We start from the raw sequence: 18567 nt of genomic DNA on the forward strand, positions 1-18567 counted from the left end.
CTAATCCATTATTTACATGTAGGGATATTGAGAGGAGTAAAGATGGTTGCCCAGCAAATCTGTGCCCGGATGTACTTTATTCCTAATTTTGAGACAGAATTTTAGCCGTTAGATCATTTCTTGTGGCACTTTTACCTCAAAATTATATTTATTTTAACAGTGCATGAAATCAACCAATAGAATAAATATGTAAGTATCTCAAACATCCATCCAAAAGAGCTTAAATTCTAATTAGCCTGAGTCAACAGCAAAGTAAAAACTGTCACAAGAGAATTATACTGGACACCTTTGTTTTATGTATCTTCTGAAGGAGTGGTGCTTTCTCACTAAATCAGTGCAAACAGACTGGGTGTCTCTCATTGTCTGACTGCAAATAACAGCCAGGCTGTACAAGAAATACGGCAGACAAGAAGTCAGTGTCCAATGGCCTGTGCTGAAGGTTCATTATAATGCTCCCAACCTAGACTTCTTTGTAAGCCTGGAGTCATATGAATGAATTACATAGATTTCACAGCAGTGAAATTAGATAATGCTGAGATAAAATGTCCTGGAACACATGGCACATCATGTTATTAGAAAGCGTAATAATACTTATTTTCTGCCTGTCTCCTGGCTGCATGGATTTTTCTCCTGTGATTTGCTATGATCTGATAGAAATCTGAGCACTAAAAGGTAACACTTCCATTTTGAATAATGGATGAGAAGAGCATCTGCCTTCAATCCGAACACGTGCAAAGGAGTGTTTGGCATTCAGGTTAAATGAAACATGGTTCTCTCTCAGTATGTTCTAACTTGATTTTAGATCCCTGCTTTGGGTAAGGACTTTGAGATAACTCTTGACCAGTCAGTCTAATCCTGCTCTTACTGAAAACAATTGCAGAACCAGATTTTAAGAGGAGAACAATGGGGTGACAGCCAGCATAATGGTATGTCTGTCAGAGTTCCCTATGTCTAAATTGAATTTTTGTTATATTTATGTTACTTACAGTATCGGTTTTAGGTTTAATGAAGGGTAATTGTAGGGATGTTGGGAACTATTTGTTGATTATTTCTGTAAGTTACTAGAAACTGATTTCAGAATCAACTAGAATTACTGATTTTAAAAGTATGCTCTTCCTGTAAGTTATTCTGAAGGAACCAGTGAATGATAAATAAAGTACCACTCTGACCTGCGTGAGCAATCCTGATTGTTTAGCTGGATGTAGCTGCCAGAGTCTGTTCTGCCTAATCCACATCACGCTCTGATGTTAGTGTTGCTGTTTGTTGCTACACTGCATGTTTCCTTTTCTCACCTGGATGAGAGTCATGTCTTGTCCTTTGCCCTACAGCTTTTCTTCATGCCTGTTCCAGCTTCCTTCTCATCTTTGTGTAGCTGCACCTGTATGTGCTGTGTTGTAGTGCACCTTAAGAAGAGTTCTTCATATCAGAAGGTGGATATGTGTACATGCTCACACATGCTCATCTACACAGATGAACTCCTACTTACCTTGCTTTTGAATGTTTGTGTGCACAAATAAGCATTGTAATGTGCTGGGAATTTTGCACAAGATTTTAGCAAGGCCACCAAGAGGATTAATGTTCAGCTGCCTTTGCACTAGCTAATGTCTCTCTATCCATTTAAAGCTGTCTAGCTGTGAAGCTAGTACACAGATTTCTTCCAGCCTGTCCTCCATGTCTGGGATGGCAATAAGTCAGGTTGGGATAATTGAAAACATTGCTACTATTTCAGGGGAACAGTATCACATCCATGCTGCTGGTCCCTGAAGCTCTGAAATGCCACATTTGCAAAGAATAGTGCATATTTCATGTTCAGGTGAAAATAATAGTGACATTAATTGAACTACTTTGCCCTTCCTTTCTCCAAATCCAGGTTTATTATAAACCCAATTCTTGTCATAGGAACATACTTCAGCTCTCAGTGTGATAGATTTTTTTCTGTATGGTTGGCGTTTCTGAGGACTTGGTGAGTATCTTTCAGTTTGATGATTATTGAACAGGCATGTGGTAGGCTCAGAAAGTGCAGCCTTGGGGATTTTTAGTTTGCTTTTTTTGCTATTTAAAGGCTGGAGACAGCTGGAAAGCAAGCCAAATCTGTTAGCAAGCACTGGCAGGGTTCCTGATCTACATCATTCTAAATACTAGTATTTGAAATGCAAAGTCAAACACAAGCACTTGCATCACAGCAGCTGCCTGGGACTGTGAGGCGCTTTTTTTCTTTTTTTTTTAAACATGGTGTTCTATTTTTGTGGTACCCACTCCCTGTATTGTTGCATCGAGAAATAAACCTACATGTATTGTGATTCATGCTTTAGGAGGCTCTAAATACTTGAAAGCAAAGTGAGCACAAAGCAAGCTGCTCTGTACTGTGATAGCTAAGCAGAGCCAGCCCTGGCTGTGCTTGTGCTTTGGATTAAAGCCTGGATTTTATAGAAGTTTTTTTAGCAGTATTTTTAAACCAAATTCATATTTTTTTCTCATTCCCACTTGCTGTGTAGATTTGCAATGGAATGTAACAGAGATGCTTTGGGTATTTTGTTGTTTCTGGGCTTTTTTAAAATTTAATGTAGGTGTCATTAATAGCATTTTCTTCAAGCTTCAAGCTAGGTGGTAATTGCAGTAGCACTTAGTCATGGCAGTCTTCCCTTGTCTTTGTTTAGTCTTACCCTCCTGTTTTCTTTATCTGCATTTTTTTCAGGCTGTAGGGAACTACAGATAAGGAATACCTTTCATTACTCCCAGAGCTTTAGCCAGAGTGGAAAAAAAGGATCAGCAGACTGCCATGTGCATTTAGCCTTGTCTTAACATTTGATGTCCAGCAGAGAGGTTAAGTGGAATAAGGTCTTCCAAGCTTTCATACTCTTGGGTTTAATCCTTATGCCACTCCCATCTTTATTCATATATTGACTGTTTTAAAATAGCAGAAGCTCAAGTTGTTTCTTAGTGGTATTTCCTGGTGCAGTTGCTCAGGCTACTTTAAGTCTCTAGAGCAGGTGATCACACCAAGATCTTGGTAGCTAGCAAAGGTCTTTAACCCATCACTGTTTAAGCTTTGTAACAAAAGCTGCTTATGTTGATTCCAATGTATTCCTGCTCTGGAGCTGTAGTATCCTACACTTAGGTGTAGTCTACCTAGTTACTATACTCACAATTTTTTGCCCCTAGGAAATTTTATCTCCATCTTATGAATAACTATACATTATTCACAGATGCATTCAAAATCTGGTAATTCAGCTCCTTAAAACCATTTGACAGAGGAATGTGCAGTTTCCAGGTATGGCAATTTCCAGGTGTGGCTTTTCAAAAATACAATGTGATTGCCTTGACAAGGCTGGGCAAGGCTTGAGCAGCAGAGGTGTTTGCTAGCAGGCACAATTAGCTTTCTGAAAGCAATCGGGTTAGAGTGGAATGGGGTTGCACTGCAAACCCTACAGGTAAATTGTTTCAAGTGTTAACTTGCATGTACTATGTGTGGAGAAGAGAGGCGACAGAATGCAAAGTATTGCATTTGTTGGAACAAAAGGAATGAGCCCAAGTGAGTTTCAACCAGTGCAAGAGATGGTAATACAAGAACATGCCCTGAAATACAGAAAGAGTGAAGACAAAGCTGGTGAGGGTTGATTGAAACCCCTTTTGGCCTGTCAGTCTGTACCAGGCATGGCTTCATGGTAATAGCTTAGTGCAGCAGCGTTCCTTTCAAAACTAAAACCTGGAAAATGTCTCCTCAGAGAACTTAGCAGTTGCTGAAGTAGAAGAGAGATTTCACAAGCACACTTGCCGTTATCAAAATGCATAGAGATAAAACCATTGCTGTTCAAGTTCCCTTTCCATTCCATGTGTTGTTTCACCAAGCAAGAAGTGGAAAACTAAGATGAGAAAAATATGCTGTTTCTAGACAACTTATACAGAAGAAATATGCACTGCACTCACTTTGCTGTGGGATCATGAAAGTTCATGAAAATGTGATGATGGTCATGAGAAAGGCTGGCAAGAGAAATAGCTGCAGCTTCCTCAGGGTTGCACAAACTGTGTTTAACAAGTGAGAAGTAATCAGAAGTGTTGGTTACCTCCTCATCAGTTTGTGATTTTTCTTAGAGCTAAGCTAAGCAGGATTAGGTCTGACTAAGTAGTTAGAGATAAGCCCTCAAAGCAAAGCTCCTCAAAATGCTCTTCTTGAATTTCTGAGGGAATTATCTTCCTTCCCTTTTGCAATTGCAGAGTCAGAGCTAGAAGCAGGAGCCCTAGGTAATGGCAAGGGAGCCATAACCCTGGCTATTAATGTTTTTATGTGATCTTAAAAACAAATAAGTATAATACGGCCAGCAGCTCTGCTCTGTTGTCACCAGAGGTTGAGGTTAAATGAAAATAATTGAGCAAGAACACTCCAGGGACACATCTGACTCCAGATGTGGTTTTATTCATCTAAAATAGGTGGGCTGGAAATCTTCCTGGTTGCATCCATCTGAGAGCGTAAATGTTGTACCTAAGCTCTCTTCCCTGGCACAAAGCCAGCATCACTGTTTTGTTTTCGGGTTTTTTTTAATTGCTACTGTAATCAATCCTAAAGTGAAGAGTAGTGAATGTGGTTACGTGACTTTTGAAGAGGCATTCCTGTAAAATGACTGTATTTAGCTAGAACCTGTCATGTCATCATGTGGGCTGGATCAGGAGAGCAGTGAGATCCAAGGGGCAGTGAGCAAATATTGAAAGTTTTTAACATCTCTGTTCCTGTAATGTTGGGACAGTATTTAGGCCCAGAGTGCATGGACAGAGAGATTTTAGGAAACAGAATGGGAACACTTGAGAAACTCAGCTCAGGGTACCTTGTGTCAATTATTGAGCTTGACTAGATTGATTTAAAACTCATTATGTTAAAATGACTGGGAAATCTACACCAGGTAACCAGGCTTCACACGAGTCCTCCTTGAATGCGTCACTAAAAATGAGAATGTGATTTACTGTTACAGAAGTTATATGGTAGTAATAATAATACATGGTAATAATAATGTTATATGGTGAATAAGCAGGGAACCTTAACTATTCAAAGCAGCCTGCTTGAGTCAGGATAAAAGCATTTCAACTGGACTGTTCGAAGGCAGTTGCTCGGATTGCTGACCTTGCTGGACATACCTTAAGGAACCAGTGACATCATTCCCTGGGACTGCTTGCTGTCTACCTGCTTCTGTGTGTTAAATCTACATTTTTAAAAAGGAAATACATTCACAGACAACACTTGAATAGGAAAAATGTTTAATTTTCAAGTCTGCTTTCAGTTCTGAAGTATTAGTCTTAACATGGGATTTATCTCTATTCAATGCAGTTTTCTTGGGCATACCTATTTCCAAGGCTTTGTGTAGCTAGACAGAGCTTTAGAAAGATTATTTTGCTTTCAAAGGAATTATCTGTTTTGAGATGATTAGTAAAATATATTGAAATCCAGTAGGCTAACCTCAAGAAATAGCTAATCTTCAGTTTCATATGGATTCAGTGTTTGGGACTGGTGATGATTTGGGACGGCAATTTTTTTATTTTCTATGCTGCCTTTGAATGAACACAATTTACTGCATCTGCTTTAGTCCAGCATTCTTGACTGATCATAATGAATTGGTGGCTTTTTTTGGAACAACTTGTGTCAGGGGATTCAATACCACACACACTGGGTAAAGGTAGTTTCTCTGCATAGTGATCATGGAGAGTCTATGCCTCTCTTTGTCACTCATCTTAAAAAGAATATTTTCAATCACATTAATGAAGAACTGGGAAATTATGGTTTCTTTTACAAGGCAGGGATACACAGAGAGGAAGTACGTGGGGGGTGTAGTCCTTCAAGCCCTGCCTCTTTGTCACTTCCCCAAATTCAGAGGTGCACTTAAACTGCATCATTCACACTCACATGAGGGAGACTGAGGATCTGCAAACCCTCTGTTCCCCTTCCTAGGGAGGCCCCTTTTCATGGCTCTCTTTCTGTGCTCTTATAAACACATGATGGAATGTCTTCACCAGCATTTTTTTTTCCTTTTGTATGTGTAATTTTTCTTAACACTGGTTGCCTTATACTGTGTTGCTTTATATATTGGATTATTTTTGCAGGCTGGAGGACATCACCTATAAATCTGGTTAGACAGATGCCTTGCAATACCCATAGAGGTATCCCAGTGTTGTTCATTGCTATTGATGAAGATAATCTATTAAATCCTGCATTTCAGCACTGATGAACTGAAGTAATCCACTTACTCATATTTCCCTTACTTGTGAATTACATCAATTAAACCTTCACTAGTGATTTCAGGCAGCTCATAAAAGAAGTATTTTAGCATAAGAAAGGTGCTTGCATGCAAGAAATCATAGAACCATTTAGGTTGGAAAAGACCTCTAAGACTGAGTCCTGCTGTTAACCCAGCACTGCCATCTTCACTATGAAAATGTTCCCCCAAGTGCCATAACCACCTGCATGTTTTTTTTAACACTTCCAAGGATGGTGATTCCACCATTTCCCTGGGCAGCTTGTTCCAATGCCTGACCACCCTTTCAGTGAATAAATTTTTTTCTAATATCAAATCTAAACCTTCCTTGGAGCAAATGAGATTTCATCAAAGTAAAACCTGGTTTAAATATATCATTGCTAACTTCAATATTTTTCCTTGCTGGAACAATGAATCATTAAATGATGCCCTCCCTGATCACTCCTTCACTGAAATAGCAATCATAGCATCACTTAAAAAGAAAGCCCAGCAGTTTGATGCATGACCTTCATTTCCACACACTGATACAGCTTGTTTCCTGGGCCTCTGATTGAATCCTTGTGAGGATGACAAGTGAGTAATTATTTGATTGGTATATTCAGAGAATCACACTGCTCTTGTAACATCATAGATTTGATATACTTAGTGACCACTTTTTTTTTTTTAATAGTTGTCGGGATCTATGAGACATGGTCTTGTATGCTTCTGTGCGTGTGTGTGTGTGTGTGTATTCATATATATAATCAGATTTCTGATGTGCTGAGGAGATGCAAATTAAGCTATCACACTACCTGTCCTCATCTTCATAATCTTAAACTCATTGGTCAATTCCAGGTGAACATGACAAAGAGGAAGGTTACCAGGAGATATCAAATTCTTGTAAATGCCAAGAATGTGGTAACTGAGGAGTATGCTCTCTGTAGAAAAATCTACATGGAATAGATTGCTCTTACAAATACCCCCACTGCAGCTAGAACAACCAATGGAGTCTGAACCTTTCTTTATCTGAACCTCAAAGTTCATAGGAAAAGAAGCTTTTTCATTGTAGGGATGTATGGGGACATGTGTATAATTAAAAATCTCACATCGTAATTGTCTCATAGTTAGCATTAAGCCAGACATTTGCAAATATACAACTTCATTCACCTCAATATCAGTAATTACAGCCACACCTATCACAGAGCATCCACTACTTACTCCAAATCTAGTACTGCAAACTAAGGGCTGTGCCAGTTCACATAGTTTAAATATCTGGGATGCCCTCAGCAGAAAGACTATTTTAGCTGCACTATGAGCTGTTAGAAAAATCCTTCCTGGTATGTTTTTCTCATTGTTCAAAGAGCTTAGATATCTTAACTCCTATCAGGTCTTCTCCCAATCTCCTCAAATCCCCAAATGAAAACCTTCCTTTCTTCTAAAATTCTCTTTTCCCTCACTGATCTAGGGAAAAAGCATTATCCATGCTCAGTAGCTAGTTAGCAGGGTGATAAATGACTTGACAGGATAAGCTTTCTCAAGACATGGCATAAATGGTATAAGCCTTTGTTCTGAGGAAATCCCAATCCCTCCAAAAGGCAGCCCATCATCTACCTCCTGACTGTTTTATAGTCTCAAACCATGCACTGTTCTCACACATCCCAAAGCCTGCAATTTTCATAGAAAACTAAGTGAATTGAGAAATTTAATAATGCATTTGTCTTTCTGATTTAAAAATCTCAGGTTTTAGTAGGCCAGGAACAGAAAAAAAACCCTCATAAATACATGCAGTCATAACAAACATTATTCTCTCTCCTGTTTCTTCAAACTCCAGCTTCTCTTGCAAAGGATATTTTTGGGAAGCTAGAACTGGAGGGTGCATTAAGTGCCTTGCATCACTGCAGGTATTTTTTCATGCACTGACTCAAGACCTACCAGGTATCAGGAGCTTTGCATGCTGGTTCTTTGCATATCTGTAACACTAATGCTATGATAGCATCCAATGATTTACAGTCATAAGCAGCATTCTGTATATCCTAAAACACTGGTGCCTGCACCTCTGTGTCCTGCTTTGAGTTGAACTTGACTGTGTTTTGTACTAGGGAGAATTGTTTCTTTGGTTTTGTTTTGTTTTGTTTTGTTTTGTTTTGTGTCAGGGCTAAGACTGCTCTGTGAATACAAACATCAGGGTCATTTTGTTCTTTGTTGCACAGAAGTGTTTTGCCACTTGTATAGATGCAAAGATAAACTGCTGATTTGAAAATACTTGTACTATATTGGAGCTTGGAGATTTCAGGCCACTACGTGGTGTACTGTGTCCTCTGTTAATTTTCTTTCTCTCTGTTAATGGATAGATGTCAAATGTCCTTATTCCATACTAACAGAAAGGCTATGTCAACCAGTATGAAGGGCAGTAAAACATCTGCATGCACTTCTCTGCCTTCTCCTTCCTTTGCTGTGTTCCCCAAGATTTAGAATCCCCAAGATCGCTGCAAGGCTCCAGTTCTCTTCTCCTGCGCTTCAGCCCCCTGTGACAGAGCATGTACACTGCGGCACTTTGCCCCGGTCAGCTGGCACCTTTCTCTGCAGATCCTGCAGTCAGCCCACTGGTTTTTTAACTTCCTCTGGATTAGAATTTTTCCACCCTTAAACCTTGAAGTCCTTCTGCATAAAATTGATTCTCCTGGTACAGCAGTTTCATTACCAGTTTTCATTGTCCAGACATAGCAAGATTCATGAGATCCTTTATTCTGCTGCCACTCCAGGAGATGTGTCAGGCGTTGGTACTGCATGTGTACTGTACAGCTGGGTGACTAGAGTGTTAACAAGGCAGTCACTTTAAGGAAATAGTTGGAATTAATTTCTGTGGTTTCTCAAATCATTTGGGTCATCTATTGTCATGTTCTGTATAATAAAGACCACAACATTTGTCAATGTAAGTCTGGTAAAGAGTACATTTCAATTAAACCTATAGCTTGGAATTAAAGATTTAAAATGATGGAGAGTCTACTGTTTTATTTAATAAATCCTTCAAATAGCTAATCATGCTATGCTAAAAATAAATTTAAAATGCCCCAACAACAAAGCCACTTTATTTTCTGTCTGAATTTGTCTAGTTTCAGCTTTTAGCCATAGTATTTGGTTAGGTTTTTACCTGCCAGCCATGTCTTCTCTCAGTGTATATATACACACACAGCAAGCTCAAGCTTCCTCCTCATAATTTGGGATGATATAAGGCACACTTTAAGTCTCAGGCCTGTGTCATGATGTTGTACCAACCACAGCAGAGTAACATAGCTGACTCTTTATTATTTTATTTAAGCCTGCAAAGCAAACTGAGTCGGCTATGAACTCTCTCCTTAAATTTGGATGGTGCTGTGATGAAACTACGGTAGAATTATACAGTCTTTCATTAATTATCTAAAAACAAATATGGCATTGACTATTGTTGAAGGTGATATTTTCCTCCAGCTGTTTTGCACTGGCTTGGGTGCTGTATAAACATTACCTGCTGCAATTTACATAAACACTTAAGCAAGCACCACCCTTAGCAAGTAGAAAATGCACATGTCTTCAGTGGAAATGTTTATATTCTCAATGATGTAATCACTAATACGTGTTTGCTCCATAATAATATTTAGAGGTCTGTGGCAGACTGCTGACCCTAATGAAAGTATTTATGAGTGTGCCTCAGGGACAGCCTGCCCAGACATGCTCAGGGGCAGAATAAGCTCCTTCGTCACACAACAAGACACCAGATGCTCTTGAGTATTCGGGTGGCCTCTGATTTGCAGGTGTGCAAAGGCACAGCCACTCGCTGTGCTTGGAGCTGTGCTTACAGGCTCACTGGAGAGCAAGACGATCAAGAGCAGCTGGGAAGTAGCCTGGGAAATAAAATGCGGACACGCTCCTGCAGGTGCACTGCAGAGCTCAGGTCCCTGGCCCCAGCATGAAAACCACAACTCCCATTCTGAGATTTGTATGTAGACTTCACACTTCTCACTATAAACTCTTTTTAATTTGAGTAGATGTGCTCTCTGCTTTGAAGTTAAGTATATACATTCAGCATGCAGAGACAGTGTGTTCTAAGCAGAAGTCAGCTCTGAAAGAAGCGATTTTTTTCTTAGTAGAGTATCTGTGACATAGTTGTGTTGCAGGGCTGGGACAGATCTTTAGATTCCCAGAGCAGATAAAACAGCTGGTGAAAGCCTAATGCAAAGAAAATACACAGCTTATGTTCTCTGTGCTTTCTTTTCTTAGCACAGTCTCTATCACCACACAGTTTACTTAGTGTCGTGGGTTTCAGAACAGAAAATAAAATCTAAAAGTCAGTATGTTACTGTTCCCAGCACCGAGTTAATTATCTGTATGGTGAAATATGTTGAAAGATGGCTTTCTGGCAGGTACAATGACTGTGTGTCTACAGTCAGGACTTTGTCCATATAATTCAAGTAAACTTCATGTAAAGGAAGAAATATTTGTGATAAGAGTAGTACAGAACACATACAGCTAAATCCTGCCTTTTCCAGCATTAGGATAGTATCAAGCGTCTGGTGATAAAATCCCATGCACTGTCATTACTTCGATTGTTGTTTGAATTGGTATTGATTTTATGTTCATTAATTTTAGGTGCACAGGCTGCAAAACAGAACAAGCCTTGTGTTCAGTAACCCCACATACAAATAAAGATTCTCTATGGATTTGCCAAATAATGGCCATTTTGAAAATATGGGAATCTCATCTATTCTCTCTCTGTTGCTGCAACACTTGAAGATCCAAGTATCTCAGTCATGAAAACCATCTTTACTTTGTGAAATATGGATTCCTACACAGAGACATTTGTTTTGATTGATCATGTGCCTATGGCACATGTTACCACCAAAATAAAAATCAAGTATTTCTGGTTTGGGCTACTATAAATCAGCTTTTCCATATGTTTGCAAGCTGCCAAAGGGTAAAATATGTTATAAATTATTTACTTGAATACTTTTGTAGCTCAAAGCCTACACTTTGCTAATTCTGAAAAGCCATTAGGAAATTTCCAATCATTTCTTGATTTAATGCTAAATGAAAATATCTCATCCTCAGATTAGCACAGTAGGATGTCAAGGGTGAGAGCATTTGTCCTGGACATCTGACATAAATCCCTGCTCCTTGTGCGAAACCTGGGTTTCATGGAAAGTACAGTTCCTTTATTGCTCTCTTCAGAGTAAGTTCCCTTAGCGTTCTTAGTTCACTTCTAGGTGGTTTAAATATAGTAAGTTTTTTGTTTGGTCTGAAACCTGCTGATAATCACTGAAAAATCTTATTCATCCTTTACATGTCAATGTGTGTTACTTACCTAAAAATAGGTCTGTCTGAGTTTGACATTTGAATATTCTAGGATTTGGGAAGGGGGAAGAGAAGCTGTTTTTCAAAATCAGAAAAACAGTTCAGGAAATTCCAGTCAGTTCCACTCCTTGGACCTACTTTAATTAGCACTTCCAGCTGGCTGGATTGTTGCTAAGAAAGTAGTTCTAGAGAGCTTGATCAGTAATGTCAAAAATGTTGATACCTCAGGCTTTGAGAACAAAACCAGCTTAAATGGAAGACTCTGTTAATTAGATAATGAAACATTCAGGACTAATCCCTTTACTGAGAAACCTGATAATACTTTTATCCACTATTCTGCTTTTACTAAAACATTTACATTCACCAAATTCCATGGTTTTTCCTAATCAAAGTTTACTTCCTTATAGTAGTCGACAAACAAGAGGTTACAATCTTGACTGGTGTTTAAAAGCCTCGCTGATCCTTCCCTTGAAAGGTTAATTTAAAATAAAGAAAATGGGCCACCTTATTTTCTCTTGGTAGTTCTGTAATAAAAGGTTGATTGTTCAAGCAGCAGCATTCAATTATTTTGTTTCTGATGCTATCTACATGTAAAAAAAACCTAGCTAGGCTCAGCTGGTCCCTGAAGGCTTTCCAGTTCTAGCCCTCTGTGCAAGGATGCAAAACAAAAAAATTAGAGCCTCACAATTAACGTTCAAAATGTCAAGTATTATGTTGTCAAGTTAAAGAATGAAATTTGCTTCCAGGAATATCAGACACAGAAAACCTTCTGGAGTGTTTATCCATTTTTTAGTGAAACTTATTCTTCGAATATGTTTGCCAGAGAAAAACAAGCTAACTAGGGAAGTCAGAGTGTTCAGAGTTCAGAGAAATTGCCCACAAGTGTAGCCCTCCAGTTCTTGTTGAATTCATCACAATACTAGACCTCTACAATAGACATTGAAAGCATACAGTATATTAATATAGCCGAAGTAGAAAACAATTGGTTCCCTGTGTTTTTTACTTTACATTTTTTCCTCCTCTACAGGAGCTGGGATGCTCAAATGGCAGATGTGCAGACCAAAAAGCAATGAAATTTATTGCTCTTGTTCTGATGGCTGAAAGAAAACCAACACTGACCCTCAAGAGTTTAGGGAGCAAAAAAATAAAGAGTTTTAGAATTATGCATGAACACTGGAAACATGGTGAGAATATACATCCAGTGTAAAATAAATAAGCTCTCAAAGGGAAAGTAATGTGAATGGCTCAAACAACTTTTAAATTAGTGTTAATTTTGATAGCAGCATGAATTTTAGCCCCACATTTCCTCACTTTTACTTACTAATCTTCTAGGTGGAAAACTGAAAAGGCAGGAATCTCTCAGAGGGGAAAATCAAAGCTGTTACAATGGATCCTCACAAACAGCAACAGGGGCATGGCAAAGTAGCTCTGGCATTGGAAGGAACCTTGGCAGTGCTGAACAATCAGATAAAGCACTTTTTACTTGCAAGCCAGTTGAAGCAGGCCTTCAAACAGACCAGTGCACAGATGTGTTCTGTTCCTTTAAAATATCAACTCTTATTTAATAGGAAGGGATAAAATATGAGCACAAAAAATAAAGAGTGCTGTTAATGTCACTAAAAAAAACGGTTTTGCCAAAAAATGTCAAATTCCTTGTTTCATGATTGAGAAGTTGTGCTCAGTGGGGTGAGTGTGTGGTTTAATAAGGGTCTTTTTTTTCCTCACAAAAAAAAGAAGATGCTATCTGTGTATCTTATCATCTTGAGTGACAGGTATCATGTTCTGATGACCTGCAGTTCATATTTGCAAAACTCTGCCACATTTCTTCTGCCATCTTAAATAAAAAAGCCACCTGTGTCTAAAACATTTACATTGAAAGGCTTCATCAAATTGTGTATTTTTTCCTAATCAGAGTTTACTACTTTTCTTAGCCAGAGTTTAGAGGGCATGAAGGCTCCACAGAGCATGAGCCAAGATACACACTCCAAGAAGCCCATGGAGCCTTTATTGTGACACACACTGTGAACAGAGGCACAATAATGCATAAGAACAGTTCCTTTGGGTAATCCATGTTTCCTGCATTTCTGGGAGAAACTCTCCCATACTCCTCCTCCTCCATCCCCAGCTGCTTCAATCTCTTGCTGAAAGGTAACACCACAAAATCCAGCCTTTGTTATCCGGTAGGAGAGCTGCAGCAAACAATTCAAGGACAATAGCCACCAGACATATGGAAAACACTTCATTTTTACTGAACGGCCACAACCAAATCCTTTGCTAATTAGAGTTCCTGAATGTTGAAAATAACTATAACCTGCTTGCTTATTGTTGAAACCCCATGGTTTTTGAGGAATGGAAGATCTCTTTAAAAGCTCTTAAAAGATCGAGAAATGTTTGGGTTTGCTTTTTTTGAAGATGACATTTCAGAGTGGAGTACTGAAAAATACAGGTTAAGGAACAGCTCAACACTCCAGGTAGGTCAATAATGACTCCATACTTTACATTTCCAGTGACTTTTATGGCTTTCAAAAGTCTTCTGCGTTGCTCAGTCTCTTGGTTATTCGGCAGACCCGGCAAAACGCCCATTCCCAGCTGAGAGGGCCGTGTTATCTCCCGGACTCTTGTTTCTCGCCCGCGGCACTTTGCCGGGGCTCCTCTCCCAGGCGATGGCAGCCAGTGGGGACGGCCACCTGCAGCACCAGCACGGCTCCTGCCAGCGCCTCCAGTGACAGCCTGGAGGGACTGGGCTCCCCAAACCGTGCTCGCCACAGACAGCGGTGGTTCGGCTTGGCTCCTGCACTGGGAGCAGACGGGATCCCAAGTGTATAAACGTCCGGGAGGTCAGGGGCCGGTGTTGAGAGCGGACCCGCTCGGACCCTCGTTCCCTCGCCCCAGCAGCGCAGGGTCCCGCTCGGGGGCAGCGACAGGAGGGCTGGGCGGTCTGCGGGGCGGGCGGCCCGGCTCCGGACCCGCCTCCCCGCCCGGGCCGGCCGCCCAGCACCCTCCTCCTTCTCCCCCGAGCCCAGGCGGGGGCTGCCCGCGGCGCCTGGGCCACACAAAGCGGCGAGCGGCCGAGCCTCGGCGCCGCCCGTCCGGCGACAGCCGCGCCGGCCATGGAGCCGCCCGTGGCCCCTCAGGAGCAGCCGCCGCGCCCGCGCTCGCACACGGTCACCACCACCAGCAGCTCCTTCACCGCCAACCTGTCGGCCAGCTCCAGCACCCTCGCCTACGACAGGGAGTTCCTGCGCACCGTGCCCGGGCTCCTGATGGTGACCGAGATTGTGAGTGAGCCGGGGCGGGGGCGCGCAGGGGCGGGGGCGCCTGGGCCGGGCCGTCGGCCGGCGCTGCGCTGAGGGATTGGGCTGCTCCCCTCAGCATCGCCCGGCGCGGCTGCCGGCCGTCCGTGCCCGCGGGGAAAGGACGAGCCCGCGGAAACAAGAGCGGCTCTACGGCGAGGGCACCAAAGTCCCGCCTGGAAACTATCGACAGCTGGAAAAGCAGCGCAGGGCACACGCGGTCTATTCAGCCTCCCGCAGTCTGCGGTATCATCACGTCCCGTAGCGGAAAGAGGAATTTTGGCAGACCGGGAACTGAGTTTTGGAGACTTTTCTGTAACCACGTTGGTTGAGTATGCTTTGCACTTTATAGCGCACGAATAGTCAGGATGTGAGAGTTAATTGAACAACTTACCTTTGTTTCCTAGGTCAATAAAAACCATTTCCTTACGCTCTTAGTGCTTAGATACACCTGTGCAGTGGGAGATGAACTGACACCTTTTGGGTTTGGTAGCGAATTTATTTTTTGCAGGTAGTTCGTAAGGTGTGAATGAACACACAGAGGGCCAGGCACTGCTAAATTCGGTCACTTGCCTCAAGTGGTAGGTGGTGAAGAGCAGCACAATGTGGGGATCCCTCGGCAGGCCTGTGTGCCCTCAGTGTATTCAGCAACAGATATTCAGCATCTCCTCTTAAAAATGGTGTGTTTAATTCCACTCATCTACACTATTAATAATTCAGGGTCTTAAAGAGCCGGCTACCCCAGCTAACTTTTTGGGTTTCCTGTGTCAGGTTTTTGTTGTGTTGAAGCTTCAAGGATTAACTTATCAGACCACATTTGTTTTCAAGGCTCGAAAACATTGTGCTTCACCAGAGCAGCGGAATGACTGCTGGTTTTGCTGACTTCAAAGTTAAAATAACCAGGCGAAGCTTCAGGCTGATGTGTGATGTAGGACCTCTGGCAGGAGCAGTGCCATTGGAGAGAGGATGCACACTGAGATGCCAGATTGCTCTGCAGGCCAATAGTGATGAGGCTGTGAAGTCAGAGCCTGCTACCACTGTGTGCCAGTGTCCTTGGGAATTCTGTCGATCTCTAGTAGATAGGTGATTGTAGGCTTGTTTTGTCTGTTAAATACAGGAGATGCTTCACTGTCAAAGCTGTGGTAGATCTGTGAATAAACAAGTTTTTGAAAGAATAGTTGCTTTCTTTCCCACTCTCTTTCAGTTAGTAATTATAACAGAGTTATGTACCTTTCCTGTACTTCATCTGAAGAGTGATCCCACTGTAGATTGTTAGAGAGGTGCCCAAGGCTTTTCCGGAGCCCTGCTGGAATGTCATATATTCATTCTAGGTGTGAATACTGGATCAGCTGCACTCACATTGAGCTGCGTAGCCACAGGGCATGGACAGGCTCTTGCTTACTCTTTGTTGGAAGTGTACCTTTGTGTTGGCAGGTGGTGGTGAGCAACTTACCTTTCTAAACAGTGATGATGCTTTTTAGGGGGATTTTGTTTCCTCTCAGCCATTCCTAACTCCTGGAATAATTCTAAAATGTGAAGATGAGCAGGCCAACTCAAAGGAGCTAATAGAAGTATATTTAATGTAGATAAACTTTTACTGATTTGTGACAATGTATTTGAGAGAACAGAGTAAGGTTCTGATATGAGGCTGAAAGTTGTAGCGCAGATCCTACAAAGTAGAGTACTGGTAGATGGTGCCTTTAAGGAAATACTTGTAGTTCTTAACTGTACTTATTTTAAAGCAACTAGAATAGATGTTTCTTCTGTGAAATTAAATAAAAACATATTAGTGAAGACCTTTATATGGAAATATATATATATATATATATTTGGGATTGGGTTTTGGTTAAGCATTTTCCACCAGTTTAGTATGTTCTTTTTTATTTCTGAGAGACAATGTGCTTTAACAGAGCGTGACTGGAGATCCCAAGATCTCTATTTCAAAACTTGCTGTGCATATTCAGCAGTATTGCAGTTGTGTACCCTAAATCAGCCTGTTCTGATTGTTGTGCCTTGCCTGCAGTGATTGACCCTTCAAGATATTTCTGACCCTCAATACTGATCCCCCAGCTTACAGTGCAGTCTTTCTGCTAGGCATTTGCAAACCTGTAAATAAGACCAGCATATAATTCAGTCTCAGGAGTTTGCAGCCTGGTAGATCTTTTCCAGTCTAAGCACTGAGCTCTAAAGAAGAGTTGCTGGGTAGGAGCATCTCTTTGCTTCTGGTGCCCCTTCTGTGATAGGGAAAAAGACTTTTTTTAGTAATGTCTGCTATCAGTGCAGCTACTCATCTACCAGATCCCATGTCCGTGTTAAAGCTGAGCTAGGGGCATTAAACAATGGTGCTAAATGCTCTGAGAGTTTGCACTGTGGGGCTGCATAAATATTTGATTATTGCTGATGTCAGTCAGCAATGTGCATGCAGCAAGAGGGGTGCAGTCTGTGTCTCCTGGCTCTGAAACTGGAGCTCTCTTCTCTGTGTAGGCAAAGGGCAAATCTGTGTTATTCTTTGACCAAAGAGAATGGAAAAGCAGAAAGTTGCCACACAAGTGAAATATTCCAGCCCCTTAAATGAAGGATCTTGATCAGATTTTGCTCCCGCTTCCCTAATTTGTGAACTGTGAAGATGAATTAACTGCTGTGTGGATTTTCATGCGTGCTGGTAACCAGCCTACATCTGCACTGAGGCTGTGGTTTAATGGCACAGTAAATTCAGCTGAACAGGTCCTACTAAGAGATTCTCTGTAGTCCTGCAAAGCAGTGATCTGCTATTAACTCAGTCTGCTGTTTCAAATTTGTTCAGAATGAGTTAGCTTTATAAAGACAGGTTTTATGATGGATCAGGTATTATCTGTCCTTCATGTAGGTGCTTTAGAGCCTGTGTAAATGTAGAATGAGGCTGACTGTGCCTATTCAGCAGTAATAGAGTTATGTACCCAAACCTGGTTAGCTTAATTCTGTAATGCCTTCTGGTCCTGCACTGCACACATCTAGCATGAATGAATTCAGAAATGCAGCCTGAAGTATGGGCTAAATTATCTGGTGCTGACAGATTTCCATTACCTTCAACCTGCCTCCATGACCAGAGCAGGTGCAAGGTTTCCTGCCACTCTCTTGGAAAGAACTGGGGTCAGCTTATTTCAGTGGAAAGAGCGAAATAGAAAATGGCTTTCTGAAAGGTCTTTCGAAACTGGCATAAAACATAACTTTGGTGCATTGAAGGCTGTCCAAAGCACTTATATACAGAAGTAGTAGTGTTTGCTGGACAGGGCAGGGGCTTCTGACTCAGGAAACTTGGATTTACTGGCCTTAGTTGGCCATTGATTACTGCAAGTTAACTTATCTGCATCTCCTTAACTTCTTAGAATGTCTCATCCATTCATGGAGTATGTCTACTAATCTTGTAAGGTGTGCTGAGATCCATTGGTGAAAAGTAGTATAGAAGATGTAAGTGGTGTTACAGAATGTCTTTAAATGAGAAAATGAGATGTCAATTGCCTAAGTTGACACTGGAGTAAAAATACATCATATAAAATATTTGATACTGATTCCTGCCGTGTAGCACCACTAATCCCCCTGGAGGATTTACAGTTTCAAAAGGAGCAAGTATAGCAATTTCTAGAGATATCTGTTGAGTGTTTCTTTTCTGTAAAATGATGGCCCAGAAAAGCTACATTTGTCTTCCTGGGACTTTATGGCCAAGAAAAATGATGGCTAGTGATACCTTC

General features: G+C 41.2%; 1 protein-coding gene across 1 annotated transcript in view; it reads left to right on the top strand.

Moving 5' to 3' along the window:
* Nucleotides 1-14620: 14620 nt before the first annotated feature.
* Nucleotides 14621-18567, top strand: part of CMTM8 (CKLF like MARVEL transmembrane domain containing 8) — a 38196-nt gene continuing 34249 nt past the window's right edge. The window contains exon 1 of the mRNA XM_033056442.2: nt 14621-14824. Coding sequence (XP_032912333.1) covers nt 14657-14824 — 168 coding nt within the window. The 5' untranslated portion in view covers nt 14621-14656. The remainder of the gene's footprint in view (nt 14825-18567) is intronic.

This window comes from Catharus ustulatus, chromosome 1 (assembly GCF_009819885.2).
Source record: "Catharus ustulatus isolate bCatUst1 chromosome 1, bCatUst1.pri.v2, whole genome shotgun sequence".
Taxonomy (NCBI): Eukaryota; Metazoa; Chordata; class Aves; order Passeriformes; family Turdidae; genus Catharus; species Catharus ustulatus.